The sequence below is a fragment of the Ceratosolen solmsi genome, unplaced genomic scaffold (assembly GCF_000503995.2).
Source record: "Ceratosolen solmsi marchali unplaced genomic scaffold, CerSol_1.0 scaffold1, whole genome shotgun sequence".
Taxonomy (NCBI): Eukaryota; Metazoa; Arthropoda; class Insecta; order Hymenoptera; family Agaonidae; genus Ceratosolen; species Ceratosolen solmsi.
Window position 1 is genome coordinate 8,842,403 of NW_011948415.1, and position 24,606 is coordinate 8,867,008.

At 46.9% G+C, this 24,606-nt stretch overlaps 1 protein-coding gene across 1 annotated transcript; it reads left to right on the forward strand.

The window, feature by feature from the left end:
* Window positions 1-2,915: 2,915 nt before the first annotated feature.
* Window positions 2,916-20,788, forward strand: LOC105359042 (protein split ends). Its single transcript, XM_011495517.1, has 10 exons — window positions 2,916-3,583; window positions 7,113-10,251; window positions 10,581-12,423; window positions 12,481-16,072; window positions 16,109-17,570; window positions 17,697-17,813; window positions 18,105-18,221; window positions 18,350-19,060; window positions 19,217-19,375; window positions 19,475-20,788. The coding sequence occupies exons 1-10, from the start codon at window positions 2,985-2,987 to the stop codon at window positions 19,601-19,603; spliced, it is 11,868 nt and encodes a 3,955-aa protein (XP_011493819.1). The 5' UTR covers window positions 2,916-2,984; the 3' UTR covers window positions 19,604-20,788.
* Window positions 20,789-24,606: the final 3,818 nt, after the last annotated feature.

Below are 24,606 nucleotides of genomic sequence, written 5' to 3' on the forward strand. Positions count from 1 at the left end.
TAAAATTTTAGAATAATTAATTTTTTTCTTTATTTATTTATTTATTTTTTTTTTTTTTTACTATATTATTAATATTAGTCTGTAAGAGTTTGATATTAATCAAAGCTTTTATGTTGATGCCTTGTATTTGAAACTGAAGGCACTGGTCGAATGGCTTTCTGTTTTGTATTCCTGTCAGATTTTCACCAGCGTTTATTAAATAAATAAGAATATCATCAATTTAATGAAATATTTTTCTCATCAATAAGAATTTGATTGAAAATTGTAAAGAATCCCTTCGTAGTTTCGTATAACTTCAGTATCGTATAATTTCATAAGAACTATAGCTGCTGCTTGTCTAGGCTTTATCAAAATGCTGACCTAAATTGATTGGCTAGATAAGTATTATTATTGCTTATTAATAGCACAGAGTACTGCTTTTATTACTATTTCGATGAACGAAAATGGGCAAAGTATCGTACAGTTTGTAATAGTAAACTAAGTGCCGATTACAATTTAAATTGGCTATAATATCTTCGACGTCCATGACAAATAATACATCCAGCCTACCTATTTCATTTTAAAGAGTAATTTATTTGATTTTCTGAATACAATCTAACGACGATTGATGCTTTCGTTAAATAGACTCTGTTTTAAGAATAAAAATTCATCAATTTAATAACCGACTATTTGTCAATGGAAATTCTTATTAACGGGAATAATAAAGTTTCTCGATTGGCCTGTCCGAAAGCTCATAATTGCCTCTAATTTCTGGCATTACGTGCTGCCAGAATTACCGCAAGACCCAGCAAGTCCTAGCATTTTTTTATATGGTAGACAAAACACAGTATTTGAAACGTGCTAATAAAAGTAAAGGAAGTAGAAGTGTCGAAGATGTACCGCGTGTACCGTATTTATGCATTGTCCAGTAATGATCAGTAGAGTGGCCCAAGGATCTAGGCACGTTATTAAAGTTTTGGTGCATTGATAATGTGGCCAGCTACTTGGATCTCTATTACAGATAGTTTACGAATAGATCTTGATTCGAGATCTCTAAAAAAAAATTCCTACATAATTAATATCGTATAGTTCCTATTGTTGTTATACTTTGAAGGCGTAACAATTTACGAAGCATCGAGTACGCGTTGAATGCAAAATCATATAAAGAAACGCGATAGAGTTGTTGCAAGTGAGCACAATAAATTATATTAGCACGTTAAGTTAATTTGAACTTTTAGAGTATTACGTGAACTGGGTTTCATAACGCGAGGACCTTTTCTGGTAAATCGTAATTCGAGTACTCTTGCCTGAAGTGTAAATACAATGCTTTTAATTATGGCATTGATTATTCATTTAGTTTTAATAGAATGTGAAGAACAGTTAACATTATATAATTTTTACGGACGAATCATTATATATGCTAATACGATTACGCGTGATTAATTTAATAATTTAATTTTGCGCATTAAATGGAATGCTGTCTTTTATTTAATTTTTTATACATATACCGGTTTTTCGGAAAACTCTGACCATTCATATGTCAAAATCGAGACTCAAAACATATTTGCTAATACGAGTGTAATTTATTGAAGCGTTAATCTTAAATTTTCGTGCAAAAAAAAAAATAATACTAGTGTTTTCTTTTACGAATGAAGAAAGCCTGCGTTTCATTCTCATTATTACCCAATGATTATTTTTATTCCCACGCTATATCATAGTTTCACTAATTTCACATAAACCAGTTACTTTCGTATAGAATCATATTAGAGTATATTAAATACATACATGGCGTATTTATTTTGACATACGGTATTTTGCGTACTTTTTAATTATTTATCTGTAATATCTTTTCAAGTACAAATGAAATTATTAAAAAACAGAATATTTAACCATTATTCATCCACATAACATTTTTTTTTCTTTTTTCTTTTTTATTTCCAAATGTTCGTACTTTATTTGTATTTGTTAAATGATGTATAACGCTGTAAATTTTTATAGCTCGACAAATAAATGGTATCTTTGACGAGAATTTGAAACGACGAATTAAAAATCCAGAAAATAAAAGCTTTCAAATTAAGTTTTATTAACCTAAAAAGTATATTTGCGTAAAAATATCTGACACGAGATTTATAATATGAATATTGTTTACTTTTCCATTGTTTATCAAGTCATCGGGAATTTTAACATTGCCGATTAAATTTTATTATTCTTCGTAGCACTTTTCACAACCGTGACTTAAAAATAATTGATATAACTTTACGATATTCCACATTTGACGATGGTAAAAATAATGGTATATCAGGAAATTGTGTATAGCCCGAGACGTTGGGTAATCGGTAATTTGACATCGCCGAGAAAAAGTCCAACATGAAAGTAGTAAATGAATCAGGACGTTTGGTCCGATAAATAAACTTTAAAAATATAACTTTTAGGATCTATATCGTGACGTTTTTATATTCACATCAGACTGCCCATTATGCTGATCCAAAACGCTATTTATGCGTATATATGATAACAGAGAAGAATGAAAAAACTGTGCAATGTATGCTTCGGTCACTGACACGACCCAATGCAACAAGTAACACCGACTCTAACGAATAACTTATCATTTTCACAGTATGTAGCAGAATGTTGTTTACATGTCATCCAATTTCGCACAATCCTATCACCATAAGCCCAAGCACAAATGTACTAATTACCGTTTTCCTTTTGCTTTCAGACGTGAGAGGGAGCGGGAGAGGGAGAGGGAGCGTGAGCGGGAAAGGGAGAGGGAGCGAGACAGGGAACGGGAGCGCGAGAGGGAGCGGGAGAGGGAGAGGGAGCGAGAGCGGGATCGGGAGCGAGAAAGGGAGCGCGAGAGGAGCTTCGAGTCGTCTGTGACGGTGGGCAACTCGAGCGGTCGCTTCGCCCGCTATGAGACGCCCCCGCGCGCCAGGACCTCGAGCTATAGCCGAACACCGGCTGGGGGCAGTACGCCCGGGGCCAGTCCGGCCCACCCGACGGCCATGTCCCGGAGTAGCCGGCGTTCCTACCAGGCGGATCCCTACTACGAGCCGGATTATCCAGAGCCACAGCTCGCGCGCCGTTTCCGCAGCTACGACGAGTTCAGCCAGGGCAGTGGCGCCAGTCACGACGACTACGAGTCGGGGCCGGGCCCCGAAGCCAAGCTCCTCGACGACGACCTGCCGAGCCTCGGGGTCCTGGGCTCCTCGTCGCGGCGCCACGCTCTACCGAGCGCTGTGGTCGTGGACGGGCCAGGTCCGCCCCCGCCGCCCCTGCTCCCGCCCCCGGACATCCGCCACCTTCAGAAAGAGCGGGTGCACCTGCTGGAGCAGCTTGAGGAGTGCCACAGTAGCGGCGATGAGCTTGGCTTCGCCCCCAAGAAGCGCGCTAAGCTCCTCGATGGGGGCTCGATACTCCTCGGAGCCGAGGACGACGAGCCCGAGATCGCCTCCCTCCTCGTCACCTCGCACTCCGGCCGCAAGAGCATGGAGGTCAGGCGGGTCAGCGACAGCAAGCTCGTACTGCACCACGGCTCGAGGAGGGCCAGCTGCGAGGGCAGGGGTTCGCTGCCGTGCAAGCGACGTCGGGACGCCACCAGCAGGTTGGTATCGAGCGCCGAGAGATTCTCTGGCTGCCTTGTAGTCTATAATTGCCGGCGACTTCTAGGGGTGCGACCCCTCAAACCCGAGTTATTATTAGGCTGGATCCTCGTACAAATTCTTTCGCCTCTGACGAATTGTCCGAGACGACGCTGGAATGTGCCGTTGCGTCGTTCATCTTACTCCATCGAGGATGAACTCGCGATTTGCTCCCGATGACAGCAAACCACCATTTAGGTCCACCATTTAGGCGCCGCAACTAACTGTCATTGTTCGCGAGTTCCAGTGTATTGGTTCGGTTTTAGTCGATAGCGGTATCTCCAAAAATCATGCAAATTATTTACAAGCATTTGAATTTGAATTATATAACTCGAGCAGTGGATCAATTGGCTCGGAAAATGCCAAGCGTACGTACTGTAATTACGTTATTTCGTTGGATTTAGCTATAACGGTGAGATATAGGGATCTTTATTCCAAAATATTATTGTATAATTGAAGCAACGGTAGGTAATTTCGTACCTATATTCAATTCAAGAATTCAAGAATTAATAAAAAAATTGCACGTCCTATCTATTATCCAGGGATTAACAAATCGCAGAATACGTGTTTAAAATATCCAACTCTATTTCCCGGTTTTATTATCAAAATTAAACTTACCATTGCAGCTCGATGATATAAATAATTGCTTTAACATAATCATAATTGTAATTTAAGCCTTCCTAATACGAACAATTACCAATGTAGGCGACATAAAAGCGTCATTACGTAATTATCGTTAAATTCGGTATATCCTAAATTGTATAACCGTCATTGGCAATATCATTTATAGTGTAAGTTTTATTCGTTCCACTCGCGCGCACTGTTAATCGTAAATTAATAATTGATAAACTGATGACTATTTTTCAAAATACATTTAACGAGTATTCTACACATCGATCATTCCTTATTTAAAATACGAAGCCTTTGTATATGATACGTTTTTTTTTTAAAAATTTGATAATGAAATACAATTATTTAACGATTATCCAGATAAAGATATTTACTTTGCCGAGTATATATTTTTAGACTGTGATAAACAAATATCACTTTTCAAACGTTTGCATGTTTAGGAAAATAAGAATTACTAGAGGTTCATGAATATAAAACAAATAACAAATTATTTATATCTAATAGAAAAGCAGTTGTTATTCTTTATATAAAATGCAAGTACACGAAGTTATTTACTTAATAAATTTAAATATTCGAATTAAATGGGTTATAATGGAAGGCGACTGTGAAATAAAATCGTCCATAGTACAGTGTAATCTAAGCCCATGTTATCCGAAATTCAATGATTAATGAGATTTCTTTCGTTTATATTGCTTTAATCAAATTCTCCATATTCAGTCGAATTGCATCGCTAAACTGAATGGTCGTGATCTTTGGAATATTTTTGCGAGACCAAGGAAATGCATGAAATACACTAGTCATTTTATTCCGTACACTCATTTTCATTTAGCGTCATCCTCGGAACGTGCGGTGCATTATTGAAATAAAAATGATTTCATATCAAAGTTTTTGAACCACTTACAGTGCCTGGAAATGACCAGCAACATCCCTACTATCGTATGTGCCATATATATTTTCTTGTACATCTGTTGTGAGACGTTCTAATCTTTTTTTAAATAAAAGGAGTCGAATGTGTCAACAGTGTTCCATATTTTTTCTCTTTTCTTTCTTTCTTTCTTTCTTTTTTTTTAACCAGTTTTAGTATTTAACAGCATTATAAAAACATAGCCAGCAAGGTTAATAGTGTAAAGTAGATGACAATTTTTGTCTGCCATGCGCAGCACTACCTACCTCTATTTTTGTCGAAAACGTGATAAATTTCGTCATCCTACCAATATTTATCTTTAATTGAATTTATAAAATACAAATATCAATCAAATCACCGGCTACGTAACGTCAATAATTCCATTTTTTATTTTTTATTCAAATGAAAATTCCAATAAAAACTATATCTTTTTATTTCAAAGAAATATGTAATAATAAAAATTAGATCGGTTTAGTAGTATTTTTATGAAATCGTGTTCATCGTATTTGTTCCATCAGTAGTTATTTAATTTCCTCCCTTCTCATATTCGTATTGCTTAGTAAATTCTATTTACAGATTTATTTATATACTCTTCGTAATGTATAATAAATGTATCCAATAATTGAATATGCGATGAATTATGGTAGCTATTATTTAAATAATAAATACCCAATGTTTGGAAAAATTTTTCTCAATTGTTTTTAAAAACATGGATTGTAACTATCATTTTTTTTTCTTTTTTTTTTTTTTGAATATATTTATCTATTTTTATTCCTTTTTAAAAGTATTCGATTGATAAAATATCGATATATTGATCGATTGATTTTCATCCAATCCTATTTTATGAGTTCCTAAATTCATAATCAGGGATGTATTAGTGTACTTGTTCCTGGCTTTAAAGCGCCAAGTAGATTATTCTAATGATTCATTCTATTTAAGAAGACAAAAAAAAAGAAGTTTTTTGTCGAATGACTTTGTATTGGAACTTCTGGAATATTTTTTTCATTTATTTACTGCTTACAAACGTATAGATAAACATACAGAAAATGATTAATGACACAGCTTGAACACATTTGTTAAATTCACGTTGCTTCAATTCGTTAGTGTACGAACTTTTATGATGTTTATGACCGTCTTTGCCTTTACTTATTTTTCTGCTTATTTATTTATTTATTTACTTTTTGTTTTATCTTGAGTGTTTATGTATATACAGATATACTGACATCTATTTCTATCTAACAGTATAGTAAAGACGAACGAAAAAGAAATTAACGAATGTAGGCAAGCCTGGGTGCAAGTGACTCTATAAAGTGATAATAAGTTTGATAATAATATTATTTTCTTTTTTCAAATTTCCTTATGTCTATTGACACTTTATTAAAGTTATAACTGTAGCTCCGTCCGTTGAAGTACCGCAATTGAAATAACAATAATTTTGTTTAAATCATGCTGTCACCATTGAAACCCATAAAAACTAATTCAATAAACTATCAAAACATTCATTATAGTATTATTAAATATAGTAAAATTAAATTAATTATAGCGTAGTTTCATTGCTTGGCGTACTACTCGGAAAGACGTAAATAGATGTATATCTTTTGATTAGACGATGACAAAATCAACATTCAAATTATATGTTGCTTATTACAACATTGATTAATGCTCAAAGAGTTTCGAGTTTCATTAGGATTTATCTTGCAAATAGCACAATTTTACCAGATATAATAGTCCCCCTCGCTGTAATCGATTTAGATTGACATAAAACCGGCAATCTCGGCTCGAGATAGTCGCATTATTACTTATTCAAAAGGATTAATTAATGATAACATGGCCACGAGAAGTTGACAAAGTTGATTATGGAGCGCCGTAGATTACCGTCTGATAATTGTCCAGGACGATGTTATTTGACTATAAAATCAAAACAGGCCAACTTAGTAATGGTCGCTGAATATTTTCAGGCACCACGAACATCACGATGGCTCTCGACCTGGTACGCCACTCGTCGATGAGCGGCCCGAGAACATCATGCCCAGCGAGCCAAGAAGATTTCGAGAGCGTAGCCAAGACGGGCCCCTCTCATTGCCGCTACCCAGGTTCGCCACCCAGATGCTGAACAACAACGGCGGAGGCAGCGGCTCCGGCGGCGGGAGCGGCTCACGCGGCGGCTCCTGCCTCGCCAGCCTCTCTAAAATTTCCTCGCCGCCCTGCGTGGAACGGCTGCACCCCGCGGCCCCGAGTCCGCGTAGCGTCGCCCAGCCCCCGGCATCGCCGCCCCCGCGGCACCCGAGTCCTAGCCCAACGAGCTCCGACAGTGAGACGGCGCCCCAGTCGCCGAGCCTCGAGGAGCGCATCCGCTCGCTCGACGAAAAATACGAGAAGTGGTCGGGTAGCCGCGCCCTGAGCGCCGCCGGCGGCGACGCCCTCGCCAAGCTCGACGCACAAGCTTCAGAGCGCTTCCGCTTCCGGCATAAGCTCCTCGACCTCGATCTGCACGAGGTCCAGCCGTCGGACATCGTAAAGTCCGTCCTGGCCAAGCGCAGCGTCTTCGATGAGGACTCGAAGCGCCTTGAGAACTTCAATGAGAAGTACGAGCCCAAGGAATTCACGGGGGTGATTGGCGTGGGCTCGGTAATCGGCCAGCCTGGTCCCCCCAAGGCCCCGGGCAGTTGCGCCAGCAAGGTCTGCCTCCAGTACCCCTTTCCTAGTCACCCGCCGGCCGCCGCCTCGGCCCTCGGCGGCAAGCCCGCGGGCCACGGCTGCCTAGTGCATCCGAGCCCGGCGACGCCCGTCACACCCGGGGCCAGTGTCAAAACGGTCAGCCCGGAGCTGCCGCCGGTCTCTCTGCCACTGACCCTACCGGGGGCGCATTCGCTCAGCGCCTCAACGAGCCGCAGCCTGCCGGCCCCAGGGCCACTCCAGGCGACCACGAGCCTGCCGAACCCCGCGGCCATGCCCGGGCACCAGACTACCTCAGCCGCGGGGGCGACGTCATCCGCTGCCGCAGCCGCCAACCCTAACGCGGCCTCGATCGCCGCCTCGGGGGCCGCTGCGTCCATGATAACGGAGTCGACCCCGCGGGCCGCGAGATTAAAGAAGGAGTCGAGCCGGGACTCGAGGGATTCGCGAGACGGTCGAGAGTCCAAACATGGCAAGACAAAGGACTCCTCCTCCTCCTCGTCCATCTCTGCCGTGTCGTCGTCATCGTCGTCATCGTCGTCATCCTCGTCGTTGCGGAAGCTGCGTAAGGAGGAAGAGGTCGCAGCGGAGAAGAGCCGCAGAGAGCGCGACGAGCGGGAGGAGCGAACGACGACGGTAGGCTCGAGCGAGGCCGTCGAAGTCGAGGTCCAGACGAGGGAGGCGCGTGACACCGCTAGACATGATAAAAAGGAACGCGAGGACAGAGAGAGGAGAGAGAGGGAAGAACGGGAGCGTCAGGAGCGCAGGGATAAGGAGGATCGCGACAGGCAGGAGCGCAAGGAGAGGGAGGAGCGAGAAAGGCGCGAAAAGGACGAGGAACGCAGGGAGCGCGAAAGGCTTGAGAAAGAGCGCCAGGAAAAGGAGCGAAAGGAGCGGGAGGAGCGGGAGAAGCGGGAGCGAGAGGAGCTGGAGCAGCGCGAGAAGGATAAGAGAGAGAAGGAGCGGAAGGAGAAGGAAGAGCATGAGAGACGGGAGCGCGAGGAGCGCGAGAGAAAGGAACGGGAGCGCACCGAGAAAGAGAAGCAGGAGAAAGAGCGTTTGCGAAAGGAGCGCGAGGAGCTCGAGAGGCGTGAGAAAGAAGAGCGGGAGAAGCTGGAGCGTGAGAGACGCCGTGAGGAGAAAGAGCGCATTGAGCGCGAACGGAAGCGCGAGAGGGACGAGAGAGAGAGACTGGAGCGGGAAAGGAGAAAGGAGAAGGAGGAACGAGAGCGCCAGGAGAAAGAGAGGCGGGAGAAGGAAGAGAAGGAGCGTGCCGAGAAAGAGAAGCACGAGCGGGAGAAGAGGCGAGAGCGGGAAGAGCTCGAAAGGCGAGAAAAGGAGAAGACCGACCGGGAGAAGCGCAAGGACAAAGAGGACAAGGATAAGGAAAAGGATCGCGAGCGTGATAAGGAGAGGGATAGAGATAAGGACAAAGAGAAGGAGAAAGATAAGGATAAGGACAAGGATAAAGATAAGGATAAGGATAAGGAGAAGAGGGAGCGCGACGAGGGCAGGCGAGGACCATCGGACAATCCGCTTCATCCGGCGAACGCTCAGGTTACGGCCGTTCCGGCTTCGATAACGAATAAGCGGCGCTGCTCATCGCAGGATATCCCAGCCGACGAGGATACGAAGGAGGCCAAGCGCATGAAAATCTCGTCGGAGCATCGCAGAGACAGCAAAGACAAGTCGAAGCAGAATCGGCGCTCCGAGGATCGCAAGCATCGCGAAATACACAGGACAAGTCGCGACAGTAGGGACAGTCGCGAGAGCAAGGACTCGGTCTCGACTCAGGACAGCAGGGACAGTAGAGACAGCAGAGACAGTCGAGATAGCAGGGACAGCAGAGACAGCCGTGACAGTCGAGACTCACAGTCGCACGGGGAAGCGCTCCGGGAGTCGAGCAGAGAGGGCAAGGAGAATAACAAGGAGCAGCCGTCCGGCAAGGACAAGCAGAGAAGTAAAAAGAGTCGGTCGGAGAGGTCGTTGGAAAAGGAGCCGCGCGAGCGTAGTCCCAGGGTCTCCCTACAAGAACCGGAGAAGGACTTTTTATCGAGGCTCGACTTGGCTAAGAGGAAAGAGGCCACTCCACCCAATGAACAATCATCCATTGCCTCGCATCATCCGAAAGAGGTGCAGCAACTACAGCAGCTGCAGTTGCAGATGCAACAGCAACAACAACAACAACAGCAACAACATGCTAGTCTAAATCTTCATAGCGATGTAGACGAGGGCGCACTCTCAATGCATGAAATGCAGAGAATGCGAAATCCTTCGGCAACGGATACTGACAGTGATGAACCAAAGAAGCATTCGATCTTCGATATCGTCGATGACGAGCCTGCTTACATCAGTATGTACGACAAGGTCAAGGCCAGGTCAACAAAGAATATGCAAAAATTGGAGGAAGAAAAACGACAGGTAAATATCAATTATTTTGCGATCGTTAACTTTACCAATCACTAAACGCTTTTGATAACGTAAAATAAAAAGGAACCAATAACCCTCCTCCTTCTCAAATATAATCGAAGTTTATTACGAGTGCTAAGTAGATAACGGCGCAACCCGCCTACTTTTCGCCAAGATTTTTGAAATGTTTTTCTCGCGAACCTAAAATCCTAATTGTATTGGAAATAAGTTTTTTTTTTTTTTTTTTTTTTTTTTTTTTTAATGCACGTAGTAATGCATCGTCATAATATGTGAAAAATTTCTCCAACTAAGAAAAAACGTTTGTTACCATATTGTTGCAGGTGAGGCTAAAAGATAAGTTCTCGCAGCTAAAGCAAAGCAGAGCGAGGCGAGAGGAAAAGAAACAGAGCACTTCGTGGGACGGGGACTCGGTAAGTAGCAAAGCTCTCACCGAGGATGAGGCGACTTCGGAGTCAGACTCTGCAAGGGCCAAATCGCTATCACGCAAGGGCTCAAGGTCTCGAATACACTCCGATACAAGCGAAGAAGACGAGGCTTTCAATAACAAACTTGATAAAATTAAGAACGAACGCTTCTTGGAGAGTGACGTGGATCTTGGCTTCGCCGACACCGAGGACAAACACCACCCTCACGACTCCTCGGTCATCAACACCAATGTCATAGTCAACAATGTGCGTATCAAGGATGAGCCAAGGACGTCCGATGATGAGGAGAGAATATCAATGGCTTTCCACACAAGTCACCCGATCTTACCCAATAATCATGAGCGAGATTCTCGTAAAAAGTCTCACAAGAAGAAACAGAAGCGTCAGAAGAATTCCATGAGCGAAGTGAGTGTGAAGCTCGAAAGCTGTGATAACCTTGAGTATAAGAACAATAGTAAAGCGAATACGTGTTCGGTCGTAAATTCGAATCACGTCGATGAGGACTCACCTGACGTGGCGGCAAACGTCAATCCATCCTTGGGTACGACGACTCTCAGCGATAACGAGGAACGCGTACGTCAGGAAAAGAAGGCTGCGAGAAACAAGAAGGACAAGCGCCGCGACAGGAACGCTGAGAACAAAGTGAAGGCGCGAAGAAAAAGGCTGAATCGGCAGGAGGCTCGCGACAATCAGCGTATGGAGGACATCTTTGGGCCGTTATCGGACGACGTCGACGAGCCCACGGGCAACAACTACTTCAACAGACTGAGCGGGTCCCCCCAGGAGAATCACGCGAGCTATCACTCGGACAGCGATGCGCCACGAAGTCCCGTTCTCGATCACGAGCGCGCGCGCAGAAAAGACAAGAAGCGCAGACATCAGCCACAGGACGAAAACAGCGTTGACCTGGCCGAGGCCGGTCGAGAGATCGAGGCCAAGCTCCTCGGCCTTCCGGGCTCGCCCAAGTTCCCCGCCACCTGCAGCGAGATGAACGAGCAAGATGTTTTCCGCTTTACCGACGACAACGACAGTGTCGAGCCCTCGGTGCCGAGCGCTGCTCCGGAAAAATCGAAGGAGAAGAAGAAGAAACGCAAGAAGTCGAAGGAAGAGCGAGCACGCAAAGACTGTCACCATCATCACCATCATCATCACCATCATCACGAGAAGCCGAGCGGCGGCCTACCCTACTTGGGCTCGGACACGACGCCCCCCAGGGCCAGCAGTCCGTTGGTCGCGGCCAAGCCGACGTCACCGGCGCTGCCGACCTCGAGGGAGGGCATGCTCAGTCCAATCCCGAAAATAAGCACCGTCGCGACCAACATACCAACGTGCACCACCACTTCGGTTTCAGCATCCGCGTCAGCGTCGGTCTCCGCATCGGCATCGGTATCGGCGTCGGCATCGGCATCGGCATCGGCGTCGGAGTCCGAGTCCGTGGTCGACGTCGAGTCGGGCAAGTCCGAGAAAAAGAAGGACACGCTCATACCGGGCTTTGGTATTGATATCGACGAGAGCATACACGAGAACGCGGTGAAGAGCATATCGGAGCCCGACGAGCGCGACACGAGCCTGCAGTCGATGAGCAGCCGTAACGAGCAGGACGTACCCGAGTCGCGTACGCCTCCTCCGCAAAGTGAGGACAAGCCCCGTGTTGTCATATCGCAAGAGGAGACCGAGGACGCGGTCGCGGCCCTCCTCGAGGAAACGTTCGGCGAGGCCGAGGACTATTCATATGAGGGCGAGGAGGAGGAGGAGGAGGAGGAGGAGGAGTAGGAGGAGGAGGAGGAGACCGCAGCGGACAAGGAGGAGGAGGAGGATGAGACCGAAGCCGAGAGTAGCACCGTAGCGAGGCAGGAGACGCCGCACGAGGACGTGGAGGAGACGCAGCAGGCGGTCGAGAGCCTCAATGCCTCCACGACCGAAGCCGAGGTCGACCTGAAGCCCGACACGCCTCAGAGCGAGCACGACCTCCAGATCGACACCGACACTGAGGAGGACCCCAACTACGAGAGCTTCGAACTCGGGCAGCCACCCAAGACTCCGGATATGCCCTCTTCCTTCTACAAATCGCCAGCTAAAAGTCCCGTCTCATCTATCGTGGCGCCGACGAGCAGCGTCGTGCGACCGCAGGAGGCTCCTACGGTGCCGACGTCGCTGGCCTCGCTTGCCAAACCCCAAAGCCCGGCGAGTTCCGTGATCGCCCATTCCTGGGGTTCCAGTGAGCCGAAGGCGCGCGAGCTTGGGAAGACACCGGAGACCGAGGCCGTCGAGCCGAGCGCCTGTGCAACCGAACCCGACAGCTGCACCACGCGACTGCGTCACTCCTCCGGCTCGCCCCAGCCCCAACCGAAGCAGCTTTGTGCCGAGACGCCCAAGATTGCGAGGCCGGCGCCTCTTCCCGTCTCGCAGCCGCTCTACCAGAGGCTCCCTGTTTCACCACAAAGCCAGATGTTGCCCATGCGTCAACTCTCGCCGAGGACGCAAAACGTCGGTCCGAGCTCCAACGTTCCGAGCGCCTCGGGGCTCCCGTCTTTGACGCCCACGTCCCGACTGCAGCAGCCTCTCTCACCCAACGGTCAGTGGAGTCGTAACCCGACGGTTCACGGAGTTAAATCTTCCGCCTCCCCGAGTCCCAGCCTCGCCCCAAGCCTCGCGCCGATCATCGGTCCCAGCGCCAACGCCAACGCCAACACCAATACCAGTACCAACACAAACATCAACGCCAATGCCAATGCCAATGCCAACGCTAACTCCAATATCAACGTCAACATCGGCATCAACGCCAACACTAACGTCAACTCCAGCGCCAACACCAACGCCAATGCCAACGCCAATGCCAACGCCAACCCCAACCCCAACCCCAACACCAACACAAACCTAAACGCCGTCCACACAAACCCTAACCCCAATTCAAACTCCAACATTACGTCCACCCCTAACCCAAGTCCGGGCTCCGGCCCCAACCACAGTCCCAGTTCGAGCTCCAGTTCCATTCCCAATCTCAGTCTCAGCTCTAGCTCCAACTCGAACGTCAGAATACCCGTGAGCGTGCCCATCTCGGCCCATCGGCCCGAATCCCAGCTTCAACACATATACTCGACCGCGGCTAGCCAGCAGCCGGTAATCCAGCACGCGCCGGGTATGCGGGCCGTCGCGCCTAACTATCCTAGGAGCGGACTCCCACCACTCACCCTCAGCATACCCCCGAGGCCGTACCTGCCGAGTGTGCCGGCCTTGACACCCGGTACTCAGCCAAAGCTTTCGCGAGAACCCGGTCTACCCAGCAAGTCAGTCATCGAGACGCTAATAGCCGCAAACGCGAGTGAGCCCTCCCCGAGGATGGATGACCCGAAGCTCTCGGCCGCCGTAATCCCGGAGCCTAGCAGCAAGGCCTCCACCTCGCCGAAGGTACCTTCACCCAATCAGCCGCCCACGCACATCCCGGAAACGGCCAAAATCGAGATTAGACCGAGCAACGAGGTGAGCGCTCTCTCGCCCCGGCAGCAGAAGCAGTTTCCACTGCCGCTTGGGCCCGACGGTGCCCTCCTCTCCCCCAGGCAGAAGCAAGAGCTCTCGAGCTGCCAGCTACTTGGGACGCACTTGCCCCGCTCCTCGACGCCCAGCCCCGTCATCGTCGCCCACGGTCAGTCCCACTTGGTGCATCCCTCGGTCCTTCATCCCCTGCCAACGTCCGGTCAGTCGATCGTGAAGAACCTTGCACCCGTGCCGACGCAGCGAGTCTCCCCGTCGGTGGATGCCGTAGTCGAGAAGGGCACCGTGGCGGCACCCATCAAGCCCCACTTGCCCGTCGTCGCGACCATTTCGCAGACCATCATATCGAGGGTGACCTCGGCGGCCGCGGCTAACGCCCCGGCGACACCGATTGGGGAGCATCGGGACTCGGTCGCCTCCGATGTCGAGCGCCATTACATTCCGGAACAACAGCGCAAAGCCAAGGACGACCAACCCACCGTTCACCTAGTACCTCTCGCCAAAGCGTCCCAAGCCCTCAGCATCTCCGTGAAAAAGGAGGAGCTCTCCGACATCAAACCCGTTGCACTAACCAAGAGCGAGAGCATTTTAATGGAGCATACGAAGCTCGACTTGGTCGCGGAGGTGAAGATCGAGAAGCTTGACATCCGCGATGCATCCGAGTGCGGCCCGATCAAGATCCACCTGGAAAAGTCAAAGGATGGAACGACCCTCGAGTACAAGCGGACCGAGTCGATTGAACTGTCCAATCGCCACAACAAAATCAAGACCGAGATAGAGACGAAGGACGAGGAGGAGCCGGATGAGGAAGAGGATGAGGAGGACGTCGAGGAGGAGGACGACGATGAAGAAGGGGACGGCGAAGCGGACGAGGAGCCAACGGAGGACCCGCTAAAGGAGACCTGCGTCGATCCTCTCGCCCTCGATGTGGTTCGCGAAGGCGCCACCGACAGCAAGGAGGACAGTGATTACTGGTCAGCCAAGGAGGTTAACATAGAAAGCGTCATCAAGAAGGTGGACGCCCTCTGCGATGGAGAAACCAATGATATTGACGAGGACGAGCACGTGCAGGAAGAAGGTGCGGAGTCGCAGGAGATGTGCAAGAGCGATGGAGATTCATGGTTCGAGTGCGAGTCGATTGAGGATGATAACAAGAAGAGCTACGCGAACGTGGACGATCAAGACGAGGGTGTCGAGAGCTGCGAGAGCGAATTCACTAGGTCCCGTCGTGGACGATCGAAAGCCAAGAGAGCCGTTGGCAATCGCGGAGGTGTAACCACGCGACGCGGAGGCAGAAGTGCCGCAGCTGCTATTACACCGGCCCCGGTTGTGCCACAGAAACGTGGAGGTCGGGCAGGCCGAGGTGGGAAACAGCACGCGGAGAAAAATAAACTGCCTGCCGATGTCTACGAGTTCCATGACGACAGCGAGGAGGATAACGCGGGCCGGCCGAGGCTCATACTCACGATCAAGTCTCCCGGCCCGAATGCCCAACCCGCCACTCCAGTAGCCGCGGTCAAGGAAGTTCCACCTGAGGAGTTCGTCTCGCCGGCCCTCAATACTCGCAAGTCCCGGAGACTGGCCGAGAAGGACGGCAGCAGATCGACCGTCGATGACGTCATCGAGGACGTTGTACGAGGCGCGGTTAATAAGAACGGGGCGAACGCGATCGGTATCACACGGAGAAGCACGAGGCAGAACAGCGCACCACGTAACGCGGCCGGCCAACAACTGGTCCCACCGATCGCGGAAACTAGAAAATCTCCGAGGAGTACGAGAAGAAATACGAGGCGAACCTCCGAAAGTACCGACGAAGTCACCGATGAAAAGATCAAGGAGCCAGCGACTCCGCAAGCACAGCCACAACCACATTCGCAGCAGCAACAACAGCAACAGCAACAACAACAACAACCGCAACCGCAGCAACAGCAACAACAACAACCGCAGCAGCAGCTTCTACAACAACAACAAAAGCAACAGCAACAACAACATCAACAACAGAAACAACAGCAGCAGCAACAACAACATAATACACAGCCTCAACCGCAGACACAATCACAACCATCGGATTCTGTATCGCTCATTTCATCCACGACACAAATTAAGGATGAAACTCCAGCTTCCGTTGTGCAACGTTCCAAAGCTGATGAGACCAAGCAGATTGCAATTTCAACCAGTATTTCGCAAAAGTCCGCTTCCCTTGAGCCTATGGCTCTGATCGATCCGGTCACGGGAATGCTCATACCAATGAGAGAGTCTGAGGAAGGACAATACATTCCTGTCTCCACGGCTTCCGGACAAGTGATTCAAAGTACGATAAGAACGTGCACAGAAGCAAGAACGACCACAATGAGCAACAACGGTCAATCCGAGATCATTAGGTCGACGATCCATGAAGCTACCACGACCGAAACACCGAACCTCGATGCGCAGATCGAAGCACTTTCCTGCAAACCCGCTCCAGTAACCGTCGTTACATCGACCATAGTCCAGCAACCTCAGATGAGCGTCATTGCCAAATCCCAGTCACCGGTTATTCAATCTCCAGCGAGTGCAGCTGCGCAGCCGGTCAACGTCCCGGTGTCAGTCGCTACGACAATACCATCCACAACGACTCCAACATCCATTGCTGTCGTCTCGACTCCAATCCCATCAATTTGCGTACTACCCAGCACCAAACCAACAAGCCTCAAAGCGCACGTTCTCAATGCTAGTAAATTGGCCAATCAAGCGCAGCATCCGATCTTTGTAACGAAAGCGACTGTGTCGAACGTGCCGAGTCAGACGGTCGTGCAAAATATTGTTAAGCAAGCGGGACAGGCTGTCCAAGGATTGCATTTGCACATTCCGACTGGAAGAGTCGTATCACCGAGCTTAAGTCCTCACACCAAGACCGTCCAGCCGCAGACAGCTGTCATTAATTCAATCAATGGAAAACAGGGTCAGCCGATGTCTCCGGTTCTTAATAATACCGGGGTTCCTCCGAATCCAAAGCAACACCTACTTCAAGCTGCAAAACAACAGCAGCAGCAACAGCAACAACAACAGCAGCAACAGCAACAACATCAGCAGCTGCAACAGCAACAGCAGCAACAGCAAATTGCACAAACGACTACTATCGTGAATTTACAACAAAAAATACCCGTTAATGTCCATCCTGGGCCAATAACACCAACTACTAGTCAACGAATTCACACAGCTCCTCAGTCGACAGCATTGAAGGGAATAAATGGCCAAACGCATCCGATAAATCCAAAGGCACATCTATTGCAAGCCGTTGCGCCATCAATTGTTGCTGGTACGGTTAGTCCATCGAGCCAGTCGCACATAATTGCCTCACAGCCAACCGTAACCGGAGTACCCGGAACAAGAACAACCACGCCAAAAGCATCGGTAAATAAATAACAACAATTTTTCAACTTTTTTCGATACCTCGGCTACTCCCTTGCCAACCCCTAATTTCAATTAATAAGACACACAAGGTCTTTTTCTAATGATACCTGTAATTATTATGCGTAGGCAACTGGAGCTATCGAAGCACCAAAGGTGGAAGTTTCCATGTCTGGCTGCATTATGGTACCAGCGCCAAGTCCGCAAAGCAGAGTCGTGCCCATTTCAGCTTACGAGGCCTCATTGGTAAGCTACGCTTTTGCCGTCATTGAGAATGCCGTGAGCGACACACATGCAATTATAACCATTATCAGCCCATCGTCCATTCACTTTCGGCAACCAAATTTTTAATTTTTATTTATCGAACAAACTAACTCTGCCATCACCCCCCGCCCCCTAGTCCGTGGATACCCCCTTCCCTACTACTACTACCACTACTACTACCACTACCACTACCACTACCACTACCACTACCAATACTAGCTATTGCTACTACTCATAACATTCAAAATACTAACTTTGTACTTTTTCGGTTAGCATGGAAGTGCTGGTTCCGCTCCATCTCCAGGGGGACAATACGGACTTGTTCCCCCGCATCGCTCGCAGAGCCCTCCGCTACCTCCACCCGCTCATCATCACGCCAACGCTCCTCAGGTATTTGCTTTTCCACTCATCACGCCAACGATCGTTTCCTTTTCTTATAAGCCAACCCCACTTTATAAAAGGTCACTGAGTAACCATCCAAATTCACCGGATTAATTCTGGCTGTTTTTATGTTTTAGAGCGACGTCGTCAATCATTACGGAGGTCTCTCGCGAGCCGGGGAAATACCAGCGCATTATATGCATCCCCAAGTATTACAGTACCAGTATCTGAGAGCCCAGCAGGAGGCGCTTACGGCACCTCGGCTTCCGTACCACGTGCCGGGGACGAGATCGCCTCATCTGCCACTCGAGCCGAAGCTCGAGGCCGTCGTCGAGGACACGCACAGTCCACCGCTGGAGCTGCGCCGCGGACGACGCACGCCCCAGGACCGCGTCACCGACAGTCCCCAGGTTGCCCAGGTCTACATGATGCACGGAGCCAGTCGGCTCGCGGCCCCACCGCAGTACAACGCCGCGGGTCCCGTTCAGCGCAGCTACTATGAGCCACCGCCAGCGCACCTTCGCTCTCAGTATCCGATGACCGCGAGCGAGGCACCGCCGGAGCGCGCCCTCACCCCGGACCGACCGAGGAAACAGCTAGTGAGCACAACCCCACCACAGGCGGACTCGCTCCTCATGCTACTACAGCGCTATCCGGTCATGTGGCAGGGCCTCCTCGCCCTCAAGAACGACCAAGCGGCCGTGCAGATGCACTTTGTCTTTGGTAATCCGAACGTCGCCAGGGACAGTTTGCCATGCAACAGCGACGGCTCCACGCCACCATTGAGAATCGCCCAGAGGATGAGGCTCGAGCCGACTCAGGTCGAGGGTGTCGCCAGAAAAATGCAGGTACGCTCTCGCCTCCCGTATCTCTCCGGTCCCTCCGCCCTATTCTTCCCCCCTCCCCCGCCATCCGTAATTAAACGCTACCCAACCCTAATCATCCCAATCAATCCCATTAATCAAATGCCGAAGCAGCGAATAAAGCCCGAGTCACTATTGCAGACCGACAACGAGCACTGCATGCTTCTGGCCCTTCCTTGCGGCCGCGACCACATGGACGTCTTACAGCAAAGCAAGAATCTCCAAACGGGCTTCATCACTTACCTACAACAGAAGCAAGCCGCGGGCATAGTCAACATAGCGGCGCCCGGCTCTCAGCAGGTTAGTACTCGGCGATAGTCCCCTGTTCGTATGGGGATAAGAAGCCTCGCGGCCATGGGCCCACGGCCATTGTGACACGTTCGCTCCTTTCTGTTGCAGCCCTCCTTCGTCGTGCACATATTTCCATCGTGCGACTTTGCCAACGAGAGCTTGGCCCGCATCGCCCCCGACCTATTACACAGAGTCGCGGAAATCGCCCACCTGCTCATCGTCATCGCCACTGTTTGAAAGCGGTTGGAGCTGTCGGGTTTGAGGATTAATTTGCTGGCGAGCGGGACAGCGCCCCCGGTCCCCGTCGCCTGAGCTCCCCCAACGCGGGCCAGAGGCGGCAGTTGGGCATTGCCAAGCCTCGTCCCGCAGCTGGCACGAGTGACAATCAACGATGCGTTTTAAGAAACGAAGGCTAGAGACGCGCGCCCATGTCGGAGGTCTTGAGTGGGCGGAGGGGGCTGCGATCGCAGCGAAAGGGTTAGCGAAAGTAACGCTTCGCGTGCCCTTTCTCCCGACTTCCTGCTCGAAACGCAAGGTCGATCGCTGACAGTGTTTGTGGGAGTGACCGACGTCACTCTTGGTCCCTCCGACAAGCGGGTCAGACGCAGCTCACCCCTCCGAAACAAACACGCCTGTCCGCGTTATTACACTTATATGGTATCAAATTAACCACATTGTGTATATTCTGTAAGTATAATGAAATCGTACCGAGATGAACGTAAATGTGGATACCACGTGACCGGAGGTATCGTCGATAGAGTTAACGAAAGAGCCTGGACATACCCGTTAAGAATATTCGTTCGACGAGATGAATTAACGTAACTACATTTTCCCTGTCCCTGTACACGAGCTAGCGCGTAAATTTTAGACGTTAGAGGATAATAATAAAAAAAAAAGAATGAAAAAAGAAGACACTTTATAAATTTAAGAGCCAGCGAAGGCATAACTACTGTGATTTTAATTATTTAACGATATATATCTGCATAAAGGGGGAAAAAACATAAGGATCGACGTTGTTACTTGCGATCTCAGCGCGCGTTATGTGATGTATAATATTGTATAATATTGATCTATATAAATACCTATGTATTATATTACTGTAAAACAATAGTTGCTGCTGCCGCTGACGTTGACGACGATGCCGCCGCTCCGAGTTTAGAATAAAATTTATCGAACGGTAATATGCGAATTTAAAAAATGAATAGGTTGCGTATTGCTTCTGGGGAAAGAAGATTAAGATTTAAGTAAATACTAGAAACTAAAACCTAAGTAGCGTTAATCCCTAGTGTATTATAAATTCCCAATAGAAGGATGTAACATATTACGGTTTAAAACGAATGAAAAGTACCACCTATCCGTGTACACAAACGAACACATACACACACAAGCACGCGCTCGCGCGCGAGCACACAGTCACCTATGCACACAAACATATATATATATATATATATATATATATATATATATACATATATATGTAGTATGTATGTACGTACGTATATATATTATTAAAAATTTATATTAGTTGTTCTTATTTTTTATTTTTATTATTCATTATGTTTCTTCATTATTATTATTATTATTATTATTATTATTATTATTATTATTATTATATTTTAACATGATTATTGCTATATCATTATTAATCTTCATAATTGCTAAAATTATTGATTCGTTAATAATTATGCTACGCTATTTCTATCTACTACTATTACTACTACCACCTCTACCCCATTACTGTTGCTACTACACTATTACAATCACTACCACTACTACTGCTACTACTACTGCTGTTACTACTACTACTACTACTACTACTACTGCTGTTACTACTACTACTACTACTACATACACTATTATCATTATTATTGCTATTACTAAATTTAAAAAAAAAAAACCATCTACTACCATTATCATTACCACTACTTTCATTATAATTATTAATTAATCCAAACGGTATCATCAGTCCAGCTATCACTCTTACCGCCACTGCTACTACCACTCCTACTATTCAACTACTTATTATCACTACTACTATCAATAAGGACTATAAACTATTACCGCTGTTATCGATTTAATTATTAAAGAAAAAGGACAAGGAAATGGCGTTATTATACAAGCTAGTTAAAACGTACTGATCTGCTCGTTACAAACAATTAAAGCGAAACTTCAAGGGGCACTCAAACCAATGTCATACTTTTGCGGTATGATCGATCTCATTGACCATTGACTTTTCGTAGCCCCTGACACATAAACGGTAAAACAATACACACATCCATACAAAGTAAATATACACTTCCATCCTGTCGTAAGCTTTATTGAGAAATATATATATATATATATATATATATATGTATATGTATATATGTATATGTATATATGTATATGTTTATATGTATATGTATATATGTATATGTATATATGTATATGAATGTGTGTGCGTGTGCGTGTATATATATATATATATATATATATAAGTATGTATGTATGTATGTATGTATGCATACATATTTATGTGTGTATGTATGTACGCGCGCCCGTATCATCATACCTATCGAAATTCGTCGTCGTCTCGTCGTTAGTATGAGTCTCGTTAGAATATAATGACTCTGAGTTAATAGTGCGCTTACATGTATGAAAGACGAGAAAACTCATATTTGTATCGCATAGGCGCGTCTGTGCATCCGAAAGAAGTATCAGCCTCCCGAAGAGACGATGATCGATTGAAAGATCTGCGAGTCATGTTTACATGGAATGCTAACGAATATCGATGATTTACAAATAATAAATGAAATAAATGGAAAAGGAAAGAAAACGAAAAAAATATGTTATAGCGAGTAACGATAAGTTGCAATGTGCTTGGGGATGGACAGAAGATCGGAAGCTATTCTTATCGTTTGCCCAGCAACGTCTTACGGCTTCGTCAGTCTTCGTTTCCTTTTTTTTTTTTTACAATTACCCTATCATCTTTCTCTCTATTCTTCATAACTCTTTCGTTCTTTTATTTTTTTACTAGGCTGTGATTCGAATATACGAAGATTATCGAATATTTAAACTCTATCCCTATATATATATATATATATATATATATATATATACGTAATGCCAGGTCGTCTGGGCGAATTGAAGAAAATCTTCCGGGAGCAAAGACAAACCGAGGCCTATGGATATAAGCCTCCGCTCAGGAACAAAAGTAGTAGTTTTCTTTGTACCATATAATCTTCTTTTTTACAATTAATTTTACCGAGCGACGATCGCGTAGCTACTGTCTCCCCCCCCCCCCCCCTCTATCTCTATCTCTATATCTATATCTATATCTATATCTATCTCTCTGTCCATCCTCCAACGAGAACAACCGAGCTACGAGACATTTATACTGCAGCGTCGAGACATATTCGTCGAGCACGTGCGTGTTACAGTGTACAATTTTTGTTCCCACCCGGGACGAGCTCGCTTACGCACGAGATCCCTTCCTCTCCAATCCTCCAGTGTCCCAACATCCTGGCTGATGATTGAGACATCACCATCATCACCCCCTCCTCCCCCGACCCACCTCGTCATCGACTTTGTTGGATTGGGCATCGGATGCCAAAGCAGCCTCATCTCCCTCATTCCAGGCACCTTCCTTTCTCCGGTCTCTCGACGCACTCCGAACATCAAGATGGTTATTACCGCTATAACTGTCGTCGTGGTCGAGGCCGGGCGTTCTTTCCTTCCCTCCAGGACTGTGCGTACTCGCTCGCGCAATGTCACAGGCGGGCGCGCGCGCGGGAGTCCCGGCCTTTAGTGGAGCGTGAGCGTATGCGCGCGGGAACGGACAGACGGACGGACGTACGGACGAACGGGCGGGAGTCGCGAGGGCGTAATCGCATCGCGTCCGTCGTCATCTGGTTCGTAAATGTTGCGTTGTGCATATGTACAGTGTAGAGGTATCGAGGAAAGAGAAGCTGAAAATGAATGAACGACGAATGAATGCGAAAAAGAAAAATGATAACGTGTGCATACGAGAGCATATTATATTATATTTACGAATTAAGTGTGTTTGCGCGTTCGTGTGTGTACACACTTCTATATATATATATATATATATATATGCATATATATATATATATATATATATATATGCATGTCCGCATATATTTGCATGTGTAAATGCGTATGCTTATGCATATAGCTAGCTCTGTGTGTGTGTGTGTGTGTGTGTGTGCGTGTGTGCGTGCGCGCGCGCACCTGAGATTGCGAGTTCGGAGCGAGAGCGTGGCACCGACACTGCGCACGAGGCTTTGCGTCTCAAGCACACTCGGCCGTTTTATTTCTTTTCGACGGAAGTGTATATTTAGTTAAGCGATACATATCTCTTATTTTTGTAATTCTTTGCGTCTCGAGCGATCGTTTTGAATGCACGTGCACGTGAAATAATGAAGCGAGAGGAAAGAGAAGCGGAAGGCAGTGCGCGTGTGCCCGTTGCGGCTCATCTATCTTGTAATATATCTGTGAATATTATGATTTAGTTTCTTCCTATATTAGGCTAATGGTATACAAAAGTTTATGTTAATTGCATAAGAAGAATGTACAGATATCACTTTTTGTTTTGTGTTTTACTGTAGCTATTGATAATTATATGGATATTAATGATAATAATAACTATGATTAAAAAAAAAAAAAAAAAAAAAAATACTGCGTTTGTATTTTGTTTGTTGTATCCCTGTTCGTCTCTCGGCGATGCCGTCAAAACGCAAACTGCATTGCCCAAATGCAAAAAATTCTTTTGTTGGCCTTGGTGCGAGGTGATTGGAACGTTGCGTGACAAGGAGTGCAATGAAGGGGGCAATGGATTAACAGTCGATTACGACAAAGGACAAACGCTTGAGATATTGGCAATTAGAGACGGCCCTGGTCCGTCTAATTCTCGCGACGCATATCGAGCTAAAGTTGTTTATAATATGTACTATAGCTAAATTGATAGGCATTTTGATTTATTAGAATTATCATAAAGGATTCCGTTAAAAATGCCATTGAGATAAACGGATGTTGATAAATAAGGACGGGTCATGCAACCGATGCTTGTCACATAGTCTCAGCTAGTACTTTTCAATGATATTACAAAAATAAAATTTCGCGATAAAGGACGCCGAAAAAGTACGTTAACGCTATTGTCGAGCTTCCCCTACAATATTCTTGACCATTCGACTATCATTGCCTGTACGTCTCGCGAAGCTTTATTTCTTTCGGATTCTGCA